The sequence below is a fragment of the Gambusia affinis genome, linkage group LG10, assembly GCF_019740435.1.
Source record: "Gambusia affinis linkage group LG10, SWU_Gaff_1.0, whole genome shotgun sequence".
NCBI lineage: Eukaryota > Metazoa > Chordata > Actinopteri > Cyprinodontiformes > Poeciliidae > Gambusia > Gambusia affinis.
In genome coordinates this window covers 15,804,150-15,827,701 of record NC_057877.1, presented here as the reverse complement: position 1 = coordinate 15,827,701, position 23,552 = coordinate 15,804,150, and the positions used below count along the sequence as shown (strand labels likewise).

The 23,552-nt window shown below is 37.3% G+C and overlaps 4 protein-coding genes across 7 annotated transcripts; 2 read left to right on the top strand and 2 right to left on the bottom strand.

Annotated features, from left to right (window-relative positions):
• Nucleotides 1-5,252: 5,252 nt before the first annotated feature.
• aldh7a1 (aldehyde dehydrogenase 7 family, member A1) lies at nucleotides 5,253-8,568 on the bottom strand. 4 transcript variants are annotated; one of them, XM_044129478.1, is made up of 3 exons: nucleotides 8,464-8,550; nucleotides 7,465-7,497; nucleotides 5,253-7,359 (listed from the first exon to the last, which is right to left on the bottom strand). In XM_044129478.1, exon 3 carries the CDS (start codon nucleotides 7,352-7,354, stop codon nucleotides 5,726-5,728), a length of 1,629 nt encoding a protein of 542 aa, XP_043985413.1. In that variant the 5' UTR covers nucleotides 7,355-7,359; nucleotides 7,465-7,497; nucleotides 8,464-8,550; the 3' UTR covers nucleotides 5,253-5,725. The 4 variants fall into 4 exon arrangements, with proteins under 4 accessions (XP_043985413.1, XP_043985412.1, XP_043985411.1 ...); XM_044129477.1 differs by having other exon boundaries at nucleotides 8,452-8,539; XM_044129476.1 differs by lacking the exon at nucleotides 7,465-7,497 and having other exon boundaries at nucleotides 8,464-8,568.
• Nucleotides 8,534-16,704, top strand: actl6a (actin-like 6A). Its single transcript, XM_044129479.1, has 14 exons — nucleotides 8,534-8,738; nucleotides 10,419-10,495; nucleotides 11,126-11,300; nucleotides 12,657-12,757; nucleotides 13,037-13,134; nucleotides 13,308-13,402; nucleotides 14,308-14,414; nucleotides 14,516-14,605; nucleotides 14,700-14,761; nucleotides 14,925-15,039; nucleotides 15,229-15,309; nucleotides 15,677-15,772; nucleotides 15,888-15,974; nucleotides 16,065-16,704. The coding sequence occupies exons 1-14, from the start codon at nucleotides 8,714-8,716 to the stop codon at nucleotides 16,143-16,145; spliced, it is 1,290 nt and encodes a 429-aa protein (XP_043985414.1). The 5' UTR covers nucleotides 8,534-8,713; the 3' UTR covers nucleotides 16,146-16,704.
• Nucleotides 16,705-16,770: 66 nt separating this feature from the next.
• mrpl47 (mitochondrial ribosomal protein L47) lies at nucleotides 16,771-19,408 on the bottom strand. Its single transcript, XM_044129480.1, has 7 exons — nucleotides 19,263-19,408; nucleotides 18,326-18,474; nucleotides 18,036-18,096; nucleotides 17,693-17,789; nucleotides 17,423-17,553; nucleotides 17,149-17,244; nucleotides 16,771-17,054 (listed from the first exon to the last, which is right to left on the bottom strand). The coding sequence occupies exons 1-7, from the start codon at nucleotides 19,394-19,396 to the stop codon at nucleotides 16,943-16,945; spliced, it is 780 nt and encodes a 259-aa protein (XP_043985415.1). The 5' UTR covers nucleotides 19,397-19,408; the 3' UTR covers nucleotides 16,771-16,942.
• A 163-nt stretch (nucleotides 19,409-19,571) lies between these two features.
• Nucleotides 19,572-23,395, top strand: ndufb5 (NADH:ubiquinone oxidoreductase subunit B5). The gene is made up of 6 exons (XM_044129481.1): nucleotides 19,572-19,729; nucleotides 21,073-21,155; nucleotides 21,735-21,801; nucleotides 21,922-21,983; nucleotides 22,400-22,506; nucleotides 23,186-23,395. Exons 1-6 carry the CDS (start codon nucleotides 19,612-19,614, stop codon nucleotides 23,304-23,306), a joined length of 558 nt encoding a protein of 185 aa, XP_043985416.1. The 5' UTR covers nucleotides 19,572-19,611; the 3' UTR covers nucleotides 23,307-23,395.
• Nucleotides 23,396-23,552: the final 157 nt, after the last annotated feature.

Below are 23,552 nucleotides of genomic sequence, written 5' to 3'. Positions count from 1 at the left end.
ATGTGATATATATGCTTTGACTTCAAAACCATGTTAATACAACATATTGACCATTTCCTTTTTATCCAAACTTGGCTAAATGATTGGTGTGTAGAAGGGGAGACTTTTGAGGGAAGAATTTGATTTAAAATACAATACTTTGTGTGATGTTATCAGAAGCATGTGAACGTTTAGCCTAAATTTTGGGGAAAAAAAGAGCAGAACAAATAGAAAAGGATTGATTTCACAGCAACAGTCTTAAAATTGAGATCCTTTACCTATTAGGTAATTATAGTAGCAAGAGAGTGCGAACATCTTATATTGAACCTCTCATAATGGTCACCCTTAAAGACGTCAATAATAATAATAATAATAATAATAATAATAATAATAATAATAATAATCAAATCAATATTAAAATTCTGCCCAATTACCTGTTTTTGCAACCATATTCCCTTTGTCACCCTGGAGTTTTTATAATCTCATTGTACATTTGTAAAGACAAACAGTCCCAAACAAGAAACAGTGGTTCCCTACTGAGTAACTTCCATTTTTATTACTGCAGCTAATATTTGTCTTTTTAAAACAATGGTTGTAGTTATAATCCTACAGATGGAAGCCCGGTCCAGGACTTTTTCCTTCTGCTCTTTACTGTTCCCACCCCATCTCCACCTTCTGTTTATTGATAGACTTCTAGTTATTCCATGAATATGACACTTCCTCATTGTGTCCGCTCAGGTCACGAAACATTTAAATCTTTGCATTTTCTCAAGTTCTACCACCGTATTATTCAAACACTCAATACCAGCCTCCGCCATGAATGATATTTTTTATGGATAGTATTTTTCGGGTTTCAGCCTCTTTAAAGATAGTCTTCAGCAGAAGAAGCTTTTAGATTTATATTTTGTGTAATATTTAAACATTAGTTTAGACAGACATCTGAAATGTGAAAATAAAGAGTTAAATAAGATGTAGCTTCAACTCACATAAGCCAGACCTTATATGTAGCTTAGAAAACCTCACCAACCTTTTAACTCAGTTGTCTTGTATAAAATAAGCCCTAGACTTACATAAAATGCAACCTAAAGTTTTTACCTAATCTGCAATGAATTAGAAAAACCTTATTAGTCTTCTTCATCCACGTGTAGATATTCTGGTGGTTACAAAAGAATAAAAATCAATACCTAAAGTCATTAATAAGTTAGCTTTAGGATAACATCCAAAGCATGCAAATGTCTAATTTTGCATGGTGCCAGGAGACAGCTGTGCCGCTGCGTGCTTAGCCTGCAGCAGCCTCATTCAAAAGGATCTCTCTCTATCTCTCTCTCCATTAAGACAGGATGAATTTTTTATAGGGCCTATGAAAGGGATCAGTGGGATAGGCTTTTCCAAATCTCTGCACGAGCCATAATCAATTGAGGGAGGATGAAAGTTTCACCAGGCCTTGGTTTCCTTTGGGAGATGCATGGGGTCAGATTAAGTCTATTTGAATTCACTTACACAGCGGTGGTTTAGGTGTGTCTCACCAATTTACCCCTAAACAGATTAAGAGGATTAGAATTAACATGATAGCAGATTATGTTAGAATGGGGTTATTATTAATGCATCTTGGATTATGTGATTCTTTTCCTTGCACGCATCACTGGCGAAAACTAGTAAATGGAGAATAATTGTTTAGTTTTTGCACTAACTTAAATACTTTAAAAAATACACTACAAAATAAGACACCACGTCTTGTGCTCTCAGAGTCCAGTAAGCAGAATAAGAGTGAATTTCATCAGCCAGTCAGTGTCACAGTCAGCAAAAGCATCTCATTGGCCAATCAGGTTCCCTGTTCTATTGCTTGGCAACCAAAAGGAAAGGAGGTAGGGCAACTTGACAATATAAAAATAGCCCATCAATAGCCTTGTGTCTGGAAAAAAAGAAAAGCAAATACGTCGGGAAAGCTATTAATAGCAGAGTGGAACCCATGACGGGGATTGTATACAGTAACCCATTTGTAATGCGGCTTGCATGTGAGACAATTTATTTGCATGAATGCAAATTTAGCAAGTAGTAGAACTCAGCGACAACAGTACTGTGGATAACATTACATTATTTGAATAGGAAGGTTGTTTTTGTAGGGCTCACTGGAAGCATCTAGTTATTTTTCTCTTGAGAAGATGACCAAAGGTTTCTGAGGCATCCTACTGTTAGATGCTGCTTTGCATAAATGCAAAAAAATAAAGAAGAAACTTTTGCAAATTAGAATTCATTAACAGTTGTTTTGTTCATGAACAGGTTTGCAAGTCAAAGGGGAATTTAGGATTTGGTTGTTCACATGAATAGGCTTATTTTAATACCTGGTATTTTCACTTGATTTACTAATTACGTATTTACTTGAAGAACTTCTAAGAGCCAGGTATTAATCTAACATGTTAAACATCTTAGCATTTTTGATGTCACTGATCTTCAGAGCAAATCCTAACCAAATATCTTAGGAATTATGAATATTCAAAGATGACCGTAGTTCATACTTGACCAAATCAAATAGAAATAGTGGAACATCTTCAGTGCATGTTTTTATAATTTTTTTCTCCACTCGTGGTGACACTGTCCGAGCGCCTTCATGTAATGCTTCCAGTGTATCAAAGACAATTAAAAGGTGGAGCAAGAGTCGAACCTTAAAAGGCTTTATCTGGGCCGTCTTATCCGCCAGACATCTCTCGGGGAGGTTGGCCGTTGCCAGAGTAACCATCATAAATGGCAAGTGACGTCAAGAAGGTGGGAGAAACACCAGGGAGAGCCGGAGCTGCTATGCATTATGGATTATTGAAGAAAGGTTCCTCTTGAAGTGTGCAAAGTGACTTAAAATATGCGTGCCTTGCAGAGGTTTCTACACCCGTCTTCTCATCATTTTATCCGTGATGGGGAAAATGGGAGATGACAGTTCCAGGAGTGTATTTGCCGACTATCAAACCTTTAACTATATCTCATTGAAAATGTACAATTTGTGTCAAACACACACACACGCCATATATATATGTACATACATTATTTATGTTTGTTAACATATTTTGATGTTAAAGTCAAAACTTCAGCTTGTAACAATGTGCTTTCTCCGTCCAAATTGAGACTCTTGAAGGGAAATTGGTTGAATAAATTAAAAACAAAATAAACTGAAAACTATTCTACAAGAACCATAGGTTTAGTTCTTCTGTAATTTGATTGTGTATGGGAGGGTCATAGAAGCAAACCTCCTTGTTTCACAAAGAAAGTCAGCTTTTTCCAAGTACTTCTAGGCCTCAAGTTGATGAAGTTTGAGTGTATATGTTGTATATGTGAAAGAAAATTAGCCCTTGTGATTAAGAATTTTCTTTTTTAACACACAGGAAAAATATTTTTTTACAATTAAAATCTATTATAACTCCTAGTGTTTCTTCTAAAATGCCTCATGCTACAACTTGGAAGGAGTCAGTGAAGCGAAGATGGAAGTTTTTTTTGTATGAGAAGCTGCAGAGGAAATGAACAAAGTGAAGAAGTGAAATTATTTCATGCAAGGGGAATCCCAGATGCTTCTGTAAAAATCACAGATCGACGGCCAACGCAAAGCATGACAAGGTCTGTTTCAAAAAAAGTGAATTTTACAACTTGTGAACAGAGGGTTGAAATTAGAGGAAGTAAGGAACAACCCTGGTGTGCTAATGCCACCATTTTCAAATGCCTCCCATCACTGCTGCACCACTATGAGATGATCATTAATTTATTACCATGAGCTCATAATTATTTTTGCTTGACATTTTGGTGCACCACGGGTTGTGAACATGGGATAAGATCAGCGTATCATCTCTCAACTACCTGAAAGCCAAACACAAGCCTTCAGAACAGATAAATCAAGTAATTGGACAACCTTTCCTATAACAACTAGAGCTCATACTGGCAGTTGTTTAAGCTTAATCCGTCTCCGTTTTAATTCAATGGTTTTACGACAGCATATTTTAGAACAATGTGTTTCTCTAAGCCGTGCCAGTACAGACGAGATGACTAAAATATTACTCACACTGAAACTGCAGAAAACCTAGATAATTCAAAAATAGTTGAGGCTTTTCTACCTTTTTGCAGAGAAGATGAGACGCAGAGGAAGTGGACTGCATATGTCCTGAATGACATGGATTGTGAGTCGCACACAGTGCTGTGGTTTCGCTTCTTCTTTTCAGCTGTGAGTGGAGTAGATGCTGCTAGGAGAGGTCATAAATAAATGGAGAGTAAAAGCAGAGCTGGAGTATGAGTGGAGAGCAGCTGAGTGGGAGGGTGAGCAAACTGGGGGTGGGAAATGGGACATGGGGAGTGGAGCTGGAGTAGTATTTTTATTAAAGAGACAGAGCTGATTTCATCAGTTCTATTTAATATTATCTCACAAATACAAACTTAAGTATATTTTCTTTTCCAAAAAACTTAGGATAGATAACTTGTGAAATTAACAATATGAATTTCTTATCTTGAAGATTACAAAATTTTGATGATCACAAGCAAAATGTACCAAATGCTATATTAAGAATAAGCCAAAGCAAAAATCTTTAAATGTATTTTGAGCTGAATTTTACCTTTATAAGTCAGCTGTATGTAAATTATTTCCTTTTGATTATTGAATCAGTCCATAACTGTGACCAATATTGGTCCTATTTCAGTCTGCATTGCAGATTTCCCATCAGGAAAACAAGATGGATTTTAATTTGGTTTCCCTCTGGTAGTACACATCTTTGGCTATAACAGGTGTCACATTGTAATATGACACCTAAATAGGAATTTAAAAAGTGCATTGTAAATGTACTTCTCTCCTGCACCTCAGGTGGAGAGGTACCAAGTAATATCTTGCTCAGGATGCAAGTACTACTTGTATTTTGAACAAGTAGTACCTTTAGGAGTGTGTTAAAAATCTATTTAAGGGGTTAAAAACAATAAGACTAAATTTGTGCTAACCAACCTCAGAAAAAAAGCAGATTCTAAAATGTCTATAGTTTGCAAAGTTTCTGTGTATTTTTGTTTTTAAAGAAAGGTTTTTAGGGCAACTTTGCAGGTAATTGTAGAACAAAGGTTTAAACGGTAAATCTAACTTCCATACAAAGCAAATTATTTCCTCTATTATGAATTATAAGAAGACTGCAACAGATGTACGTTTTACTACTTTCTTAATACTAATAAATAAATTGAAACACAGTTAAACAAGGCCAGGCCAATGCTAGTTTTTTTAGTTTGATGTCATTTTAAAACTTAAAAGAAGGATAGAAACCACATTTACATTCATCATGTTTTTAATAAGGTTTTTTCAATAGCTTTTTTTTTTTAATTCATTGTATATTGTAAATAGACCAAACAGCAAGTGCTTTGTTCACTACATTCATTAACCAATCACAAGCTCTTTAAGGTCCAGACATTATTCTTCCATAATAGTTGATTTTTCAGTTTTTTGTTTACAGTATAAAGAATCTCATACAGTCATTCAATTACCAAGGTGACATTTAAGTACTTGTAGAAAAAGTGCACACAAACGTTTTCTGAGAACAGCGTTTGACCTTTAACTGAAAATTATCAACAATTATTTCTTATCCAAAATTAGTATCATAATTCACAGCTAAATACTGCCCCAAAATTATTCTGAAGTTTTGGTTAATGTACACAGACTTTTCTAAATGCAAAGACAATTGTTTCACAGTAGTTATCGTGAAAACTACACAGATTTAGTGTTACTAAAATTAACTTGACGGCTTCACTCAAACTTAATGCCCTGAGCCAGAGGAAGATCCTTGCTGTAGTTTATTGTGCAGGTTGAGCGCCTCATGTACTGCTTCCAGGAATCACTGCCTGATTCTCTTCCACCACCAGTGTGCTTCTCACCACCAAACGCTCCTCCGATCTCAGCGCCGCTTGTGGGAATGTTGACATTCACAATACCACAGTCAGACCCTTTAGGCCCCATCCAACGAAAAACTCTGCCCATATCTTTGGTGAAGATGCTGCTGGACAGACCCTGCTTGACCTCGTTGTTCCAGGCAAATGCCTCTTCTTCTGTCTTGAACTTCAGGACATAGAGGATGGGGACAAAGGTTTCTGTGTGGACAATGGGTGAGTCATGAGGCAGACCTGTAATGATAGTGGGTTCCACATAGTTTCCAGGACGATCCATCACTTTTCCACCACAAACAACAGTACCCCCCTGTTTCTTGGCATGTTCAATGGCAGCCAGATACTGCTCCACAGCTTGTTTGGTGTGCAGAGGACCATAGAGAGTTTTTGGGTCCCAAGGGTCTCCAATTCGAACTTGTTTGTAGGCCTTAGATATCCTCTCAACCACCGTGTCATGAATGCTCTCATGGAGCATCAGCCTCCTGGTTGTGGTGCAACGTTGGCCAGCAGTTCCTACAGAAGCAAAGACCGCAGAGGGAACCACAAGGTTCAGGTCTGCATCCTCAAACACAATAATGGCATTGTTCCCACCAAGCTCCAATAGCTTGCGTCCAAACCTTTCCTGCACCATCATGGCCACAAGCTTGCCAACGTGGGTACTGCCAGTGAATGACAGGAGATCCACACGTTCATCCTTTGCCATGGCAGTACCAATATCTGCGCCACCACAGGTCAATGAGCAGATGGCTCCGGGCAGATTGTTTTGTTCTAGCACCTCAGCTACTATTTTGGTAACTGCAACACTGGTGAGAGGGGTGGTTGGGGCACCCTTCCAAAGGCAGACGTTGCCACAGGTCATCGCAATAGCATTGTTCCAGCCATAAACAGCCACAGGGAAGTTAAAGGCGGTGATTATGCCAACGAGCCCGACAGGGTTCCACTGCTCCAGAAGAGCATGTCCGGGTCTTTCAGAGGGAAGGATTGGCCCACCAATCATTCTTGACAGACCGACAGCGTAATCACAGACGTCAACGTACTCTTGAACTTCTCCCACTCCTTCAACAAAGATCTTACCCATCTCCAGAGAAACTAAACTTCCAAGAGTTGTGATTTTCTTTCTTAATGCATCCCCTATCTGTCTGACAATCTCCCCTCTTTTTGGAGCTGGAATATCTGCCCACACCTTCCAGGCCTCCCTCGCCTTCTGAACAGTTACTTCATACTCTGCCATAGTAGCTTGAGTAACTCTGGCTATAGGCTCATTGTTGGCAGGGCAGTAGGACGTGACCACTTCCCCGCTGCCTCCCCAACTCCCATTGTAAACACCCAGGTTGTCCTCAGACAAACCCAACTCCTTTAGCCACGAATATTGGGGTTGGTTGATGAGGAGACTCGACATGGCTGCTGACTGGTGGCAGTGAACAGATGCAAATTTATTTCTTAAAAGTAGCCTGCTGCGCCGGGCAAGGGTCAGAGTGAAGCAGCGCTGCATGGATGCTGAAAAACAAGATCAGAGTTAAAAATTAATTTAACATGTCGGATGGCATTCAGAAGTAAATCATCTATGAGAACAATCAATGTATAAGATATGATTTAACTCACAACGTCCAAAAGAAAAATTATGTATCCGAAATCCTAAAATTGAAAGTTAAGGTTAAAATTTGTACATGTTTTTAAAAAAAGCATCAGACAATGTTTGCCATGTCACAATAAAAATATAAGTTGCAACATTTTATTTTATTTCTTATTTTAAAACTCACAAATCTTGTTAAGTATTAAAATATCAGTCACCAAGATCTAGATCAGGTTTATAAATGACAATAAAAGTCAATCAAACAAGCCGAATATTATTGGAGCGCAAAGGATGAGGAATCCACTAAAAATTACACACGTTCTTTGCAGATTCAATGACACTGCTGTGCAGTAAATTGTGCAGATCTAGATTCCAATGGAAACCAGACTTTCCTACGACTCAAGTGCAATAATGTTTGCATAATGTCAGTATATTTTCAACTTCATGTCGTATGTCTAAAGATGCTATTAGGGTTAAAAGTATATTAAAGTGAATGTAACGTAATTAATTTTACTGCTTTTATACCACTTATGCAGCAAATTTACATGATAGTAGAACATTATAGTTCTAAAATTTTTCATTTCAGAGTTTGCATTATCATATTTGCAAAACGCCTCTTTCGTTGTCTGAAACCTTTTACCGGGTTATAGAACCGTACCTGTTTTGTTTTTTTTAATGACGCACCAAATTACTCAACCTAGTCCAACATGTACCGAGGTTACAACAAATGTAGTCTTTGACACGAAGGCATTCCTGTTACTAAATAAGTGAAGGAATTACAGCTTAACTGCAACCATTAACTGCAAGATAACGCTGCGATTTGTGCGTCTTAAACTCCAACATGTGTTGTTGACTTGATACGTATGCGCCATGAGGCGAGTTCGTAGTACAGCGTGGACTCAAAGGTCTCCAGGTTAACAAACTCTAACTTCGCTGTACTGCTACAAGTCCTGCACATGAAGCATTTGCACATTGCCTTAATCCCTAAAAATCAAGTTAATGTTGTTTGTTATCACCTTTTTACTCACGCTGATATAAAGTCGACTAGGCCACGTCCACTCCAGAACAGGGAAGTACTCACAGTTACTTAACGGAAGCGCCACGGTTGTGCTGAATTCTGATTGGACGGCTGGTCCGACGCACAGTGGCGCCTGCTTTGTCAGAGCGATCGATGCTACATGCTAGCAGATAGCTTTTGTTGTGATTGAAGATTGAAGGATTTATTTCTAGTCCAGTAGCTTCGATTTTAAAAAATCGTTCGTTGAAACACTTTGCACAATGAGTGGTGGAGTGTATGGAGGCGGTAAGTAAAAGCTTTTGATTGAAATGGAACTAAACTTTAGAACAAGTGACGCTTCTAGCACTACCATTAGCTAGGCTTACAGTTAGCTAGATGCGCTAACGCTCAGCTCAGTGGAAGACTAAATATGCGACGTTTTTTGTATTTATAGTCTCTGATTTAAATATATCAATACTACAATATTATTTGTATGCACCATGTTGTGTTTGCAGCCTTGTTTACGTTTCGATCATACATCTAACCATAGTTGCTAAAAGGAAATGAATGGAAGTGTGCTTTCCGAAGCATCCATTTATCTATATGATTAAAGCATCAGTTAGGATACAATATATTGTTTCGCTGTTACTGACTTGGAATGCCAAACCCTATTACGGAGATAACGATAAAGTCCTCGTTTGAATAATTTCAGAACCTAATTTAAATGTCCTCACTGTCATTTCGTTTATTAGTAATCTGAACTGTCTGTTAAAAACACACATAAAGTTAGTTTATCTGTCGCTCGTCTTGTCTTTGTTACCAAAATAATATTACTTTCCCAGTATAAACCATTCATTTAATTTGTTTTGACAAATAATTAGGAGAAACGTTGCACTAAATATATCAATATAATAAAATCTGTTTTGTTTTACTTATTATAAACTATTGAATGTACATTTAAATAACTGGTGACCTTTAGAACACTGAAATCTATAATATTATAATCTTATTTGATTTTACTGTACATATTTACTTTTAATTTTTATCATATGGGTACTGTGCTCCAAATTAGTTTGATTAAATGTGTTGACATTAAGGTTGTATATCAGGAAGTCTTAAGGTTTATGTTGTAAACAAAAAATCACAATTAAAAACAGATAATGAAGTTTTTTTTTTGCTAATGTACACTAATATTTGTTTGTTTCCAAGCAGTCATTTACAATATTCATACTCCTTACTCTTTTGTTGTTATGTTTGCCACAATATTTGAAGTAGTTACATTTTATACACTGAACCACGAGTCTCCATATAAAGTCCTCAAGAACTACTGTCCTGCAAATTTGACATGTGTCCCTGCTCCAACACACCTGAATCAAATAAATAGCTACTTAAGAATGGCCTCTGCTAAACTTGATAGCATTCTGAAGAGTTAAGTCAAAAAGAGTTAACTGTAAAAGTTGCAGGACCATAGCTCTTGAGGACGGGAGCTGTGGACCTCTGTCAGTAAAGGAACAATGTATTCTGAATTGAAAAAAGTAAAAAATTTATTGTATCTTTCTTGAGAGTTTTGATATCCTTAATTGTTGTCATGAAGCTGTGTTTAAGATGTAAAGAATAAATTATCTGTAGGCACAGGTTTAAATAGCTCTGTGATGATGAGTTAGCAAAGCAACATTGAGTTGCTAGTAGTTGACTCCTTTTGAAATTAATTTAATGTCTTCAGGTTTTTGTTGTCATTATGCCACTTTGTGGTAAAGTTGTATATAACAGAAAAAAATCTAAATAGACAAATTTTAGTCCAAAAATGTATTGCTGGAAACACCAACAGAAAAACGATCTATATTTCTTTGCCAAAATTCACTTTATTAATTAACTGTTGTTTTCTAAGTGCCCTTGTACTCGTTCTCTTTGCAAATACATATATGCAAATAAACGTAAATGCATGGTTTAAATTCTAACATCCCTGTGTATGGCTCCCTTCTGCAGATGAAGTGGGAGCGTTGGTGTTTGACATTGGTTCGTATTCTGTAAGAGCTGGCTATGCGGGAGAAGATTGTCCCAAGGTAGGTGAATCACTCAAATGACCTGATTAACTGTGTGTCTTTCCTCTGAGTGTGTGCATGTTATCTCTGGGGGGACGCCAGTGTCAGGAAATTGGGGCTGTCACCCTGGAGACAGGCTGAGTAAATTGAGTTCAGATCATTTTGGAACACTTCCTTGGTTTGGATTTTTGTGTGCTTTTGTTGGAGTTCTTAGTAGTGGAAATTAGATGAAGCATTGATTCATTAATCAAATGTTGTATTTGTTCATTGTGATTATTTCAAAACACCTTGTTTATAACACAGTAGCATGCTTTTGTGTCTTCAGGGTTTGCTTATTGGTATGACACTGTTGCGATGCTAGTTTGAATAATTTCTGACCAACCTTGAAGCAATGAATTTCCTTTGTGGGGAAATACAAATTAGCTTAGACGTATAGAAAAATCTTTCTAAAAAGCTTCTGTTGGTTTGAAAGGAATGTAGATAAGATTAAAATTGGGTACTTTTCAGTACAGTGTTATTTCATAAGTAACACATTAGTTTGAATATTAGCTCTAAGTTTTCAGCAAAACATCTTTTACCAACAGAAAGTAAATGTAAAAGTGTGCCTTGACTTGCAATGTGTTTTTCTTTCTTTGTTTGGCCCTGGCTTAGGCGGACTTCCCAACAGTGATCGGTGTTACTATTGACCGGGATGATGGCAGTACACCCATGGAAACGGACGGAGACAAGAGCAAGCAGAGCGGCACCACCTACTACATCGATACCAATCAGCTGAGGGTTCCCAGAGAGAGCATGGAGGTCATGTCTCCCCTAAAGAACGGCATGAGTAAGTATTCAGTCTGTTGGAAGTCTTTAAATGTTTTTCTGACAATTTATGTGCAAATGAAACTTAACTCGCATACAGGCGGAATATTTCTCAGTGAATGCATTTTTTTTAGTTTTTCAGTGCTGCATTATTTACATGTTGTAATTCTATTTAAAAAAATACTGTGGTCAGTGATGACAAAAAGGAATACCTATTTAGAAATTGCACTGCTTGATCTATAGTTAGACTTTCAGTGTAACTTTGTAGGCGAGCTCCTCACAACCCTTACTGACATATGAGTTCTGTTTATGAATATTTATAAGACTATCTTGAGCCAAAACACTAAACTCACCAAACATATATTTTTTTCCCAGTTAAACCCAGGTGTCTCTCTTTGATTTTGATTTAAAACCATGGATGCTAAAATACTCTTCATCGGTGTAATCTGTTACTTCAAGCATCTACGAACGCAGTCACATGTCCAGAACTATCTGTGGTACTGAACTGAGTTTAAGCCCCATTAACCTGCAGTGGCAATTGAAAAATGGAGAAGTAAAGTCTTGGGCAGATTTTCCATAAAATGGTCTTTAGAACTAATTTGTGCCGAGTGCAAATGTTCTTAGCATGCGTTGTTGTATGTACTGTGAGATGTTTAAGATATGTGTTGTAGTGGCCATTAAATAATATTATTAATATTATTTTTTTGCTATGTTCCACATTAGAAATATAGTCTTCTTTGGTTCCCTAAGTTATCTAAATAGGGAACTCAAAAACATTGACAAAATATTTAAAATTTCATTTTTTGAACAGTAATAAGCTGCATTTCCTTTCCTTTCTTATATCAGGATTATAATTTTTAGGATTTCATTCCACAACATTCTCACAATTATCAGCATGATTGGAAATAAAACATGCGTCCCAATGTACCATTTCAGCAGATGATGATGCAAGTCACTATGGTGGTCTGACCACCTTTGCAGCTACCTAGAACTGAGTGTGACACCCATGCTAATTGCAGCAGAACAGCACAGTGGGACCATTGGCTCCCGTGGAGGCCTGACCTGGAACACTGGTGCTCGTCTGGTGCTCAAATTGTTATCTAAAAATAACTCTTCATTGCTCTAATTCTTCTGTCATTATCTTGGCTGGGTCAGATAAAAGCAAGAGATATATTTTTTAGTGTATGTGATGTTTAGCTTTTCTTCCAGCAGTGAGATTTTACTGTATCTAAGATGTCTTTTTGTTTTTTTTAATAGACATAATTTTTTTTTTTCAATTACTAAGCACCGTTTGTAAAAACTAAATGGCTGGATTTAGTTTTAAAAAGACAGGTTAGAGTAAACAGTTGCTTTACTTTCACCTTTATTTGATCTATAGTTGAGGACTGGGACAGTTTCCAGGCAATTTTGGATCACACGTATAAGATGCACTTCAAGTCTGAACCCAGCCTACATCCTGTGCTCATGTCAGAAGCATCGGTGAGTTTGCTGCTGCTTAATGTTAAATATAATTGTCATCTTTAATACGTACTGTAATCAAACCACATTCATGTACTTTCAACACAAGTTGGCAGCAACCTGGATTTCTGAGATGCTCTTTGTTTTAGGCTCTGGAAAAATATTGTTGGATGGGGATTAAAGTATGAAATTTGCTTCCTGTGCTGGTGCTCGTCATTAACCGGGGGTGTGCATTTGTTTAAGGGTGTCTGACAGCCACCATTTATTGGAAGTGAGTAACTGTATCTGTTTTGTTTGCAGTGGAACACGCGAGCAAAACGAGAGAAGCTTACAGAGCTGATGTTTGAGCATTACAACATTCCTGCCTTCTTCCTCTGTAAATCAGCTGTACTGTCTGCGTATCCTTTACAGTTTTTTTTTCATCCAGTAAAGAGAACAGTTTGACAGAAACTACTGGGCTAATTTAATGATGCCCTTTCTCTTCAGTTATGTTTATTTGCAAAGTGCTACTATAACTTCTGTTCCTGCACCTTGAATCCCTTTCCTGGTCCCTTAACTGTGAATATCCCAGCTTTGCTAACGGGCGGTCCACAGGCCTGGTCCTGGACAGCGGAGCCACACACACAACAGCAATCCCAGTGCATGATGGTTATGTCCTTCAGCAAGGTAAAGAATGGTTTCACATGTAACCCTAGGGTTAATTTATAATACAAGACAAATTGAAAAAATGGTTGGAATCTAAAGCTGAATTATGTGGATCGGGTCTCTTCTTGGCAACTTGATGCCATCTGCTGGTTGAAGCTCGTCTCGGTCATGTGCTTCTCCTGCATTTATGCAATTTCTGCAGTTTGTGGTAATGAGTTTTTGTGATGCAGCAGTCTTTGTTTGGAAATGTGCTGACATTTTCAAACAAAGCCATAGTCTTATATACTGTTCACATTCTTACAGGTTGACTCTTTAAATAATTAAACCCCAGCATTTGTTTATGAAATGTGATTAAATTATTATAGTACTTTTGGAAAAGTACTCCTCAAACCTTCACACATTTTGTTACGATCCAGCAACACAAAATGTGAATACATTTATGGTGCGTTCACTTCAAACCAAAAGCATGTGACGCTTCAAGTTCGATGCATGTGCACTTTTGGTGCATTCACACCAAATGCATTTTGAGCATCAGGGGCGTCTGGTTGATGTTCAAAGTCTATGTGGAGCGTTGAATGCGCTCGACTCGTCAAATGCTTCAAACAGTTCAAATTGTGCTGTGGTAGACGCTTGAAATGCGCCTCCACAGAGACTTTGAGTGTAAACTAGACGCGGATGACGCTTAAAACGTGCTTGGTGTGAATGCACCATTAATCTGTGTGAAGAGTCTAAAGGGAAAACTTTGATCCTTTAATTTGGTGCAAATTGTGAACAAACACTGTAGCTAAACTCAACGAAGACAGTGGAAACAGCCATTGGTGTATTATACAAAAACTAAAGATTTACTATCAAAATTGAACTCCTAACTTTCCCAACTTAAAGCTAAGTTTGTGCTGTTTTTTTGTTGTTGTTTTTGTTTATGACAGGTATTGTAAAGTCGCCTTTGGCTGGTGATTTTATGAGCATGCAGTGTAGGGAGTTGTTTCAAGAGTTAAGTGTGGAGATAATCCCTCCCTACATGATTGCATCGAAGGTAAACCTTTGGTTAATTTGAAACCTGTTTTAAATTTAATTTGACACATTTTTAAGTAGCCATTTTTGCCAATTGCTGCCTGCTGTGTGAATATGTCACAGGATCCGGTGCGGGAGGGAGCCCCGGCCAGCTGGAAGAAAAAGGAGAAACTACCTCAAGTCACTCGGTCTTGGCACAACTACATGTGTAATGTAAAGAAAGAGTTCATTTGTTGTGCAGCACTTTCAGGATTTCTGTGGAGTGCTGGAATTAAACGTGCCATTTTCCGTTCTCTGTTTATCGCAGTGTGTAATCCAGGATTTCCAGGCGTCTGTCCTGCAGGTGTCAGACTCTCCATACGATGAACAGTGAGTTACTAGCAAATATTCTTAGAGTTCAAAATGATTTTCTATTATCAAAATCTAAGAAAATTGAGTTATTTTTAGCAATGATTCCTGCCTTTATTCTAAAACTTACAGTAGATATGCTAATTTTGTTATCTAAACAACTTCATCTTTCCTTTTTCATCAGAGTTGCTGCTCAGATGCCCACAGTCCATTATGAACTCCCTAATGGCTACAACTGTGACTTTGGTGCGGAGAGGCTAAAGATCCCAGAGGGACTGTTTGACCCCTCTAATGCCAAGGTTGGTGCTAAGTTTGTGAGGCGATAATAAACTAAATGTACTTTTAAATTAACAGTTATCAGTGGTATAAAAAACTGCAGTGAGTACATTGATACCTTGAATAAAAAAAATAAGTGTTCATATATTTTTATTATTGCATAATTAGCCTTTTTTGTAAATAAAACCGATACATAATCTGCTCACTTTTAGGGCCTGTCTGGAAACACCATGTTAGGAGTTGGTCATGTGGTGACGACCAGTGTAGGAATGTGTGACATTGACATTCGACCGGTGAGTAGTGGACAGCTTTTAAAGTTTTATTGCACCTATTTTATTTATTTTCTTTTTCTTTTTTAATTTTATTGCAGGACAAGTTTTTGAGTTAGTCTGCAATTTCCAAAACAAAGGGATGAGCTATATCAGCTTATTTTAATTAGCAAATGGCTAACTTTGAGACTTCCTCCTTTGCAAACTATTTCTACATCATAGAGTTGTTATCATGGCCTGTTAGTTCATTAGAAAATGACTGAATATTTGAGTTTCACTGTTTTGTCCAGCTGAAAATCAGCCAATTTGGATCAGAAGCTATTTTCTGTGGTGAGGAAAACGGTTGGCTCCGGGTTTGTTTAACTTTTGTGATTGTTGACGTGTATCTAAGGGTCTGTACGGCAGTGTGGTGGTGACGGGAGGAAACACACTCATCCAGGGCTTCACTGACCGATTAAACAGAGAACTTTCCCAGAAAACCCCTCCAGTAAGAAACAGTTATCATTTCTAAACAATTTTGAATTTATCATAAGTTGTGACAGGAAAGTCAGTTTAGCTGCATTATGTTAAATGCTAGATTTCCCCTTGTTTGTAATTTACAGAGCATGAGACTGAAGCTGATTGCCAACAACACTACGGTGGAGCGCCGGTTCAGTGCGTGGATAGGAGGTTCCATCCTGGCATCACTTGTAAGAACATTCAGAGGCTCTATAGTACTGAGAAACATATTATATATGTATGTATATTGCGTATTTGACAGCATGTTTGATGTTTTCCAGGGAACCTTTCAGCAGATGTGGATCTCGAAACAGGAATATGAAGAAGGAGGAAAGCAGTGTGTGGACAGGAAGTGTCCTTGATTTCGACATCTAGCCTCAATCTTTCCTTATCCATCTTCTTCTAGCTCAACTTCACGAGGAGTCAACCTCTGACCCAGACTCAGGAACAGTCAACTCTCATTTTGTATGATTTCTTTTTAAATCTGAGTTGGTCGCCTGTTAGGATCTTAAAAAAACAAAACAAATAGAAAAAAAAAAAGTCAACTCAAGATCCTTTTTTTTAATAGCCAGAACAGTTAGACTGTTGCCTTCTCTGTTACCTGCTGATGGAAACGTTGGGTCATCAAAAAGTTGTTTCCAATTACACTGGGAGAAATGAGTAATTAGGGCTGTACAGGATCCCAGCAGAAAACTGGTAAGATGTTGTATAAGGGTCTTTATTTGGAGGAAGCATCATTTAGCAGGACGTGAATGTGTTTTGTTATTGTCATTTCGTGTACTTGGTAATTTCATGAGCAGTTGCCGGTCATTTATTGCCCCTGGTTACTCATATTTCAACTAAAAATCTGTATTTAATTTTCATTTTTACTTGTCATTGGCTACATATGACCTCTGAAAAATAAAGACAATTTTGTTATGATTACATGACTCGTCATTTTAAAAGTAATTTTGAGTTTGCTTTAATTGCAAGATGTCCAAACAGTAGTTAGGCAGGATGGTTTATTAGACAGTAACAAAACAGAACACATTTCCAATCGAGAAAACATAGTTTCATCTTGTAAAACCAAATAACAGCTGGATACGAATTTGCTCAAACTTCAGTAGATTGCATGAGCTGATTCAGGCAGCTGAGTTGTAGCAAACTCAAAATCAAAGATTCAGGAAGATGGAAGCTTCATCTGGGGAAATCTCTCTTTTAATTTAGCCAAAGATTTCCTCTTTAAGCTGGCTTTCCTGGCCCTTTCTCGAAGGAATCTCTCAATGCGCAACCTGCCAGAAACAAACAAAAAGAACCCTATTGCAACATCTTTATATATTAAAATTAAAGGAAGAAAACTGCACTGCAGCATATGAATGTTCTTACCTTATATGAGGTTGGACAAAATAGGGAGTGTAGAACCTCTTGCGCTTGTATCTTTCATTTATGTACCAGGGAATTGCGTATTCTTGGAAGCGATACCTGGAGGTTAGAAAGGACTATTTACTAAGAGTAAATGTTTCTTGCCTTTAGTGCGAGACAGGCGAAACCCAGAGTTGCATTTTACCAAATGTTGTGTACAAAAAACCCCCACTGGCATCAGAGTCCAATAAGTTGCTTAATTACAAATCCAGTATAAATTCACAGAAACGTTCCGTACCAGTATTCATATCCGAACACGTTCCTCCTCCAGTCTCCTGGCCGGCCTTTCTCCTGTCCCGTCTGCAGCAGGCGCAGTGCGGTCTCCCGTTCTGTCACCACCGTTTCCAGCCTGACCATTGACCGTTCAATCTGTGAAAACACAGACATAATCCCTTTAGCCTGGGTTTTTACTTCACCATCAACAATAATCTGTAAATATAAACAACACATTAGAAAGAATCCCTCTGAAGTGCGGGAGCTGGAGCTGTCACTTCAGCGTTGCACCAACCTTCTTCATCCGTTCAGGACTCGGCATCGGAAGCCTTTGTCTTTTTGCTTCCTGCTCAAGCGTCAGCAGCATGTTTCTTTCCTTCAGCAACACATACCTGAGACAAAACTGAGGTGTTAGAAGAAACAGTAAATGCAGAACTTCTTTTTTAAATTATTTACTTAGCACCATTCAAGCGATGAGACATTTCAAAGTGCCTTACATAAAAAGACAAGAAAACAGTCTGGCAAAATTTCTTCAAGGTGTACAACTAGATAAAGATGAGCAACAGCATAACATCAAAACAATATATTAGATTTTCAAATATTTTCCAGAGTTGCCACATAGTCTTGACATTGCTCACCAGAGTTTGTGTAAGTCCTCGTTGCTCTTTGTTCTCAGCTGTTTTGCTGTCCATGGAGCTCCTGTAATGAAACAAATGTTGACATACGACATTTAAAATGCATTATGCATGATCATGAACATTGTGTAGCTACTAATCTGCAATTTAAAAAAAAAATCCTAACATCTGCTGTGAACTATACTGAATCACTTAAGCATGTAATAATTATTTTCTGACTCTAAAAGTCACTTGGATATTTAAACAACGTTTAAACAACTTTTACATACAATTTAATAAATGTAATGTTTTACCAGACTTCACATGGGGCTCTCCCCAGTTCTCAGGCTGATCAAAGAACTCTTCCAACCCTCTCCTGCTGATGGTCGTGTGCAAAGCTCGATGCTGACCCACAAGGCTGATGGGAGTGATCCAAGAAGAGGCAAACTGGGAGGATTTTTCACTGAAGGAAAAAAAAAAAAGAGATCTAATTCATGCATTATTATTTTATACATATAATTTCATTTTACTCGAGAATGTAATTAATTAAACGTCCCAACACTCAGATTGTTCTATTGGGATGTCAAGCCTCCAAATCAGTAAAGAAAAAATAGATTGCAAAACATTTACCTTCTAGAGCCTTATTATGGGTCTGTTTAAGTAATCATGAACCAACATGATAATGAATTTGTTGTGAAGGACACCAAACTGGACTGGACTGGATTAAAAAACAGTGACTGGGACTGGGATTTTCAGAAGATAATTTATCTTCATTATTGATGTTTTTATTTGTAAAAATACTAAATAATTTCCTTTTTAAAGGCAATTGACACATTTGCCCCTGACTGATCAATAAATCAAACACTGAAAAAAAAATAATACTTTTTCTGTTTAATAAATGTATCTCAAATAAGAAACCCTTCACCATCAGTAGAAACATAGACTTATAATACTTTTATGCAATTTGAATTTGGCTAATAGTCTGATAAAGACTACAGCCGCATGGTTTGATGCAGAGATTAGATAATAGTGCAATTGCTTCATTTTCACTAAACTGAAAGAACCACGAGCACATTTTACATCTTACAAGATGTACAATTATGTAAAATGTTTAAGGTTATAGATACTGAGGTTGGGCTCAGAGGCCAGAAAGTGAAGTGCACTGCCGCCGATTTGAAGGGACGATGGCTATGTGGTAGTTTAACCAGACGAAAACAAGAAAATTCCATGTCTGCTGCTACACTGCCCTACCTTAGAAGATTGTTCTGGCATCTTTTCAGATTTACAGCGCAGTGTTGAGCGCTTATCGCTGGAGATATCCTGAAGACGCTCTGTAACTGTTTGCACAGAGTCAAAACACGTCCTAACGACGAGGACGACGCCATGTTTTACCTAGAATTACCCAACATGCATTTTGTGTAAAAAATATTTTTTTCCCCCAAAAAATAATATTTTTTTTATTTTACAACTATCGGAACACCTTTAGCATTGATGGCATAATAATAACATAAAAGTTGACAAGATAAGTATAAATTTAGGGTGCGTTACTTTTCCTTGAACCAATCACAGCGCGGCTTGTTGAACTGTCCCTTCAGCAGCTATGGTGGGCATGAGCCTTCTCAGGTCGGCTGCTGCCTTTGCAGCCAGGTTAGGTCCTCTGAAAGCTGGGAATAATGCTGCCAATATACTTGCTCGAAACATCCCACGGACAAATAAAGGTGAGAGCTTCTCTGCTGGTTCGGACAGATCAACCTTCGACTCTAAAATCGGCTCCTTTCTGCTATGACCTTGCGCCGGAGCTTGTTAGCATGCTAACATCAGCTAACTGGTAACGTTCGCCCTGGTGTCAACAAAGAGGAAACAACTCCAAGTTTAATGATGAAAACTCTGTATGTTAGATCTTGTAATTTCATATTTGTTGACCTTATGAGTGTAATGAGTAGTTATGATATTGTATCCTCTATACGTTTATTTGTATCCTATAGAGATATAAGTGTTATTTAGCATAAATGGATGGACACATGATTTACCCATCCATCCATCCATCCATCCATCCATCCATTTCCTTTACACCCTTCGTCCCTAATGGGGTCGGGAGGGTTGCTGGTGTCTATCTCCAGCTGCGTCCCGGGCGAGAGGCGGGGTACACCCTGGACAGGTCGCCAGTCTGTCGCAGACATGATTTACCCACTGTATTTTAATATAATGGAGTACCTTACTAGACCTTTAAGAGTCCACATTGTACAATTTACAAGGTAATTCTATAAAGTTCTTATTTCGTAATCAAGCTCTTAAACCGAATTTATCTCAGATTTATTATAGTCTGCTTACTAGCAATAACATGCATTGCTGTCACTATTGTGTAAGGATAAGAAAACTTTGTTTTTGCTAGGGCCTTAATGTGGCCTTGGAGGACACAATTTCCATAAAAAAATTGTGAAGTCATAAATTTAACAGAAAAAAATAACTTAAATTTATTAACACAAGAATTACTATTTTCTTGTATCAGATTGACATCTCCAGAGTGCAGATTTGATAAAATTGTGTTGCAGCTTTTTCCTCATTGATAAGGTGAATCTGCAGGAGATCTCATTCTGATACTGGGTTACACCCCACATCTACCATTTATACTTTGGAAATTATCCCAATGCACATTTCCTTTAATTTATCATTTCAATCTTAGAGGACTTCTGCTATTTTTGTTGCAAATTTCTGACTTTATATCGTCAGAAAATATGTTGCTTTCAATATTACAAAGCTATGTTTGAAATCATGGAAAATTGTCATTTCCAAACTTTCAACATCAGAGAATATCAAATTTTTCCTTTCTTGCAAATTTGCGAAATTAATCCCAAAAAATTCTGGTAGAAATCTATTCCTCTGTGACCATATTATTATTTTTCTTTGTTTTCGATGGCTATAATACTCTTTTGTATGACATGGTTAAATTTTAAATGTATTTAAAATAAAGAAATACTCTGTTTGATCTCATAAAACACAGTCGTAAATATTCCATTGGCAGAGACTTTATTGTGACAGCAACTATTGTTCTTTTCTTCAGTGGCGACCCGTTGGGGCCATGGAAAGAAGATGTTTGTGGTCAACCCATCTCAATATTACGACAGAAGATTTTTGCATTTATTGGTATGTATCATAACAAAATTCAGTTTACAGCGCTTAGGTCATTTTCAAAAATAGGAAAGCAAATAGTTGCAGTATATGAGGCAAAAAATTTACATTTGAAACTGAAAAACATTTGAAAACCAAATATCCTTTTCCTGCCAGTTTATAGATATGCTTTGATCTATGTGGGTCTGTCACATAAAGTACCTGCAAAATACATTGAAGCTTGCTGATGTAATACCAAGAACAGATAAGGGGTAGGATTACATAAATGTTCACTTCTTCCCAATCCTTCTCAAACAGAAAAGCAGTGATAAGATAATTATCAAGCAATCCTACTGATTGCTTGTTTTCTTGATTTTAAAAACCTGTTTGAAATAAATAAATGAAATATGGAGTGGCTCTCAAAAGCTACTATTCACTAATGCATTTTGATTTAGCCATACTATTAAGTGGCAACCCTACAGTATTTACATATTTTGTACATCCAGCAAAACATTTCGTGAAGAGCGCCTTGATTGCATTTTTAGTTCTGCTGGTGGCAGACTGAAAGCTGTAAAAGCTGTCAGTTTTTCATTTTTCTTTTTGTTATTCTTGCAGCGATATTACATCCTGCTGACTGGTATTCCAGTAGCTGTGTTGGTCACAGCTGTGAATATCTTCATTGGTAAGTACACATGTTCTTGGTGTTTTAAAGTATTATATATTAATGTATACTTTTGGTCCATGATATCATTTTAGGAATAATTAAATGAATTATTATTATTTTTTTCTTTTACTTTTTTAGGTGAGGCAGAGCTTGCTGAGATTCCTGAAGGCTATGAACCTGAGTATTGGGAATATTACAAAGTGCGTTCCTTCTTTCATTTTGTCATTGGGTTGTCAGCTCTTAAACAATGTTGTCAGGATAATTAGGTTCAGGCTTGTCATATATTTACGTATTGAGGTCACAGCACATACATTGCTTTGCATTTGGCAGATTAACATTTATTTTACAGATGGTTTCATCTGTAAAATAAAGATGCACCCACACACAGACATTATGATATTCCACAAAGGAGTTTAATTTTTTTTCCTCCATCTGCACATGTTTTTTTTTTTCATTTTTTTGAAGTTCTGAATTGGCATTATTGTTCCACAACAAAATCAAATAAAAACAGGCGCTGCTTGTAAAAACTCTTTAAGAATTTCTAATCAAGCAAACATATTGCTCTTTTGAAAGCAATATTTTTTTTTGTATCATTTATTGGGTCTTTTCATTTCAGCACCCCATTACCAGGTGGATTGTACGGAACATTTATGATTCCCCAGTGAAGGACTATGAAAAAGTGATGGCTGCAATCCAAATTGAAAAGGAAAAAGCTGACATGAGGTGATTATTAGAGTTTCTGTCGCCGGTTTAAGACCAAAATGTTGAAGTCTCTAAGGGAAACTAAAATGTGTGGTCTTTAATATTTCCTGCAAAGTGTCTGACTTACATGTCAGAATGAAACCGATTAAGAGTGAGATTTCAAGAGATTCTCAAAGCTGAAACCCAAAGTCGTTTGAAAGCAACTATTGAGCTGTTTAACTTAGAATAACATGAAAACTGTCTAAATGGAGAATACTTATGAGGCTAGGGATGGAGCTTTTAAGAAGAAAGAAGATGGTATGTCTGAGTCGATATGGCTGTGTTTGGACCTTGCAGTTATTATTACTGATTTTGAATTTATCTCGGCCATGCATTCATAGTGGAGTTTAGTTGGTCCCTTCTTGAATCCTTAGTAAATTAACTTTAGTTGGATGGATGTCACTCTAAGAAGAAACTGGAGGTCTGGACACATGTATTTATGTTTTCTGAGGGATTGTTGGATCTTCACTGCTGTTACACTCCTCTCTTGTAGGATGTAAATGTTGCATCCTCTAAGAGAAGCAGATATTGTTCCTGCTGGTGGTGTTATTGTAGAGATGAGCCATCATCAGGATTACAGTGACTAAGTTCAATAGTCATAGATGTACTTTTCTCAAATTCACAGCTTGTTTCTTGACTACTGTTTTGTAACCCTGAACAGACTGACACAGCTGGAGGTTCGTCGGCAGATGAGACATCACGGAGACGGCCCCTGGTTCCAGGTGCCGACGCTTGACAAAGGGCTGATTGACAACAGCCCCAAGTCATTACCTGACGATTAACGAACCGTGTTAGCAGTACATGTGGTCATCAGTCTGACTGTAAATTTTTCCCTTGTTGATTAAATAAAGTATCTTTATGTGGTCTAATAGCCAGTTTTGGGTATAATTACTGAACATCTGACATTAAAATGTAATTCTTCAGTTTTATCACAATCCAGAAACATAAAGTGAATAGACTCCACTACATCAGTGTGGCTTGCCATCTGTTGGTTTGGCTTAGTGACAGTGTCCCTACAAGAAGTAATT

Excerpts from the sequence above, each read along its gene's own strand:
- actl6a (XM_044129479.1), top strand. The coding sequence starts at position 8,714 with ATGAGTGGTGGAGTGTATGGAGGCG. Across the intron at positions 10,496-11,125 it reads CGGGAGAAGATTGTCCCAAG|GCGGACTTCCCAACAGTGAT; the intron begins GTAGGTGAATCA and ends GCCCTGGCTTAG. Across the intron at positions 15,975-16,064 it reads GTTCCATCCTGGCATCACTT|GGAACCTTTCAGCAGATGTG; the intron begins GTAAGAACATTC and ends GATGTTTTCCAG.
- ndufb5 (XM_044129481.1), top strand. The coding sequence starts at position 19,612 with ATGGTGGGCATGAGCCTTCTCAGGTCGGCTGCTGCCTTTGCAGCCAGG. Across the intron at positions 21,156-21,734 it reads GAAGATTTTTGCATTTATTG|CGATATTACATCCTGCTGAC; the intron begins GTATGTATCATA and ends TTATTCTTGCAG. Across the intron at positions 22,507-23,185 it reads AAGGAAAAAGCTGACATGAG|ACTGACACAGCTGGAGGTTC; the intron begins GTGATTATTAGA and ends AACCCTGAACAG.
- mrpl47 (XM_044129480.1), bottom strand. The coding sequence starts at position 19,396 with ATGGCGTCGTCCTCGTCGTTAGGACGTGTTTTGACTCTGTGCAAACAG. Across the intron at positions 18,097-18,325 it reads AGAGCCCCATGTGAAGTCTG|GAGCTCCATGGACAGCAAAA; the intron begins GTAAAACATTAC and ends GTTTCATTACAG. Across the intron at positions 17,554-17,692 it reads GTCCTGAACGGATGAAGAAG|ATTGAACGGTCAATGGTCAG; the intron begins GTTGGTGCAACG and ends GTGTTTTCACAG.
- aldh7a1 (XM_044129476.1), bottom strand. The coding sequence starts at position 7,354 with ATGCAGCGCTGCTTCACTCTGACCCTTGCCCGGCGCAGCAGGCTACTT.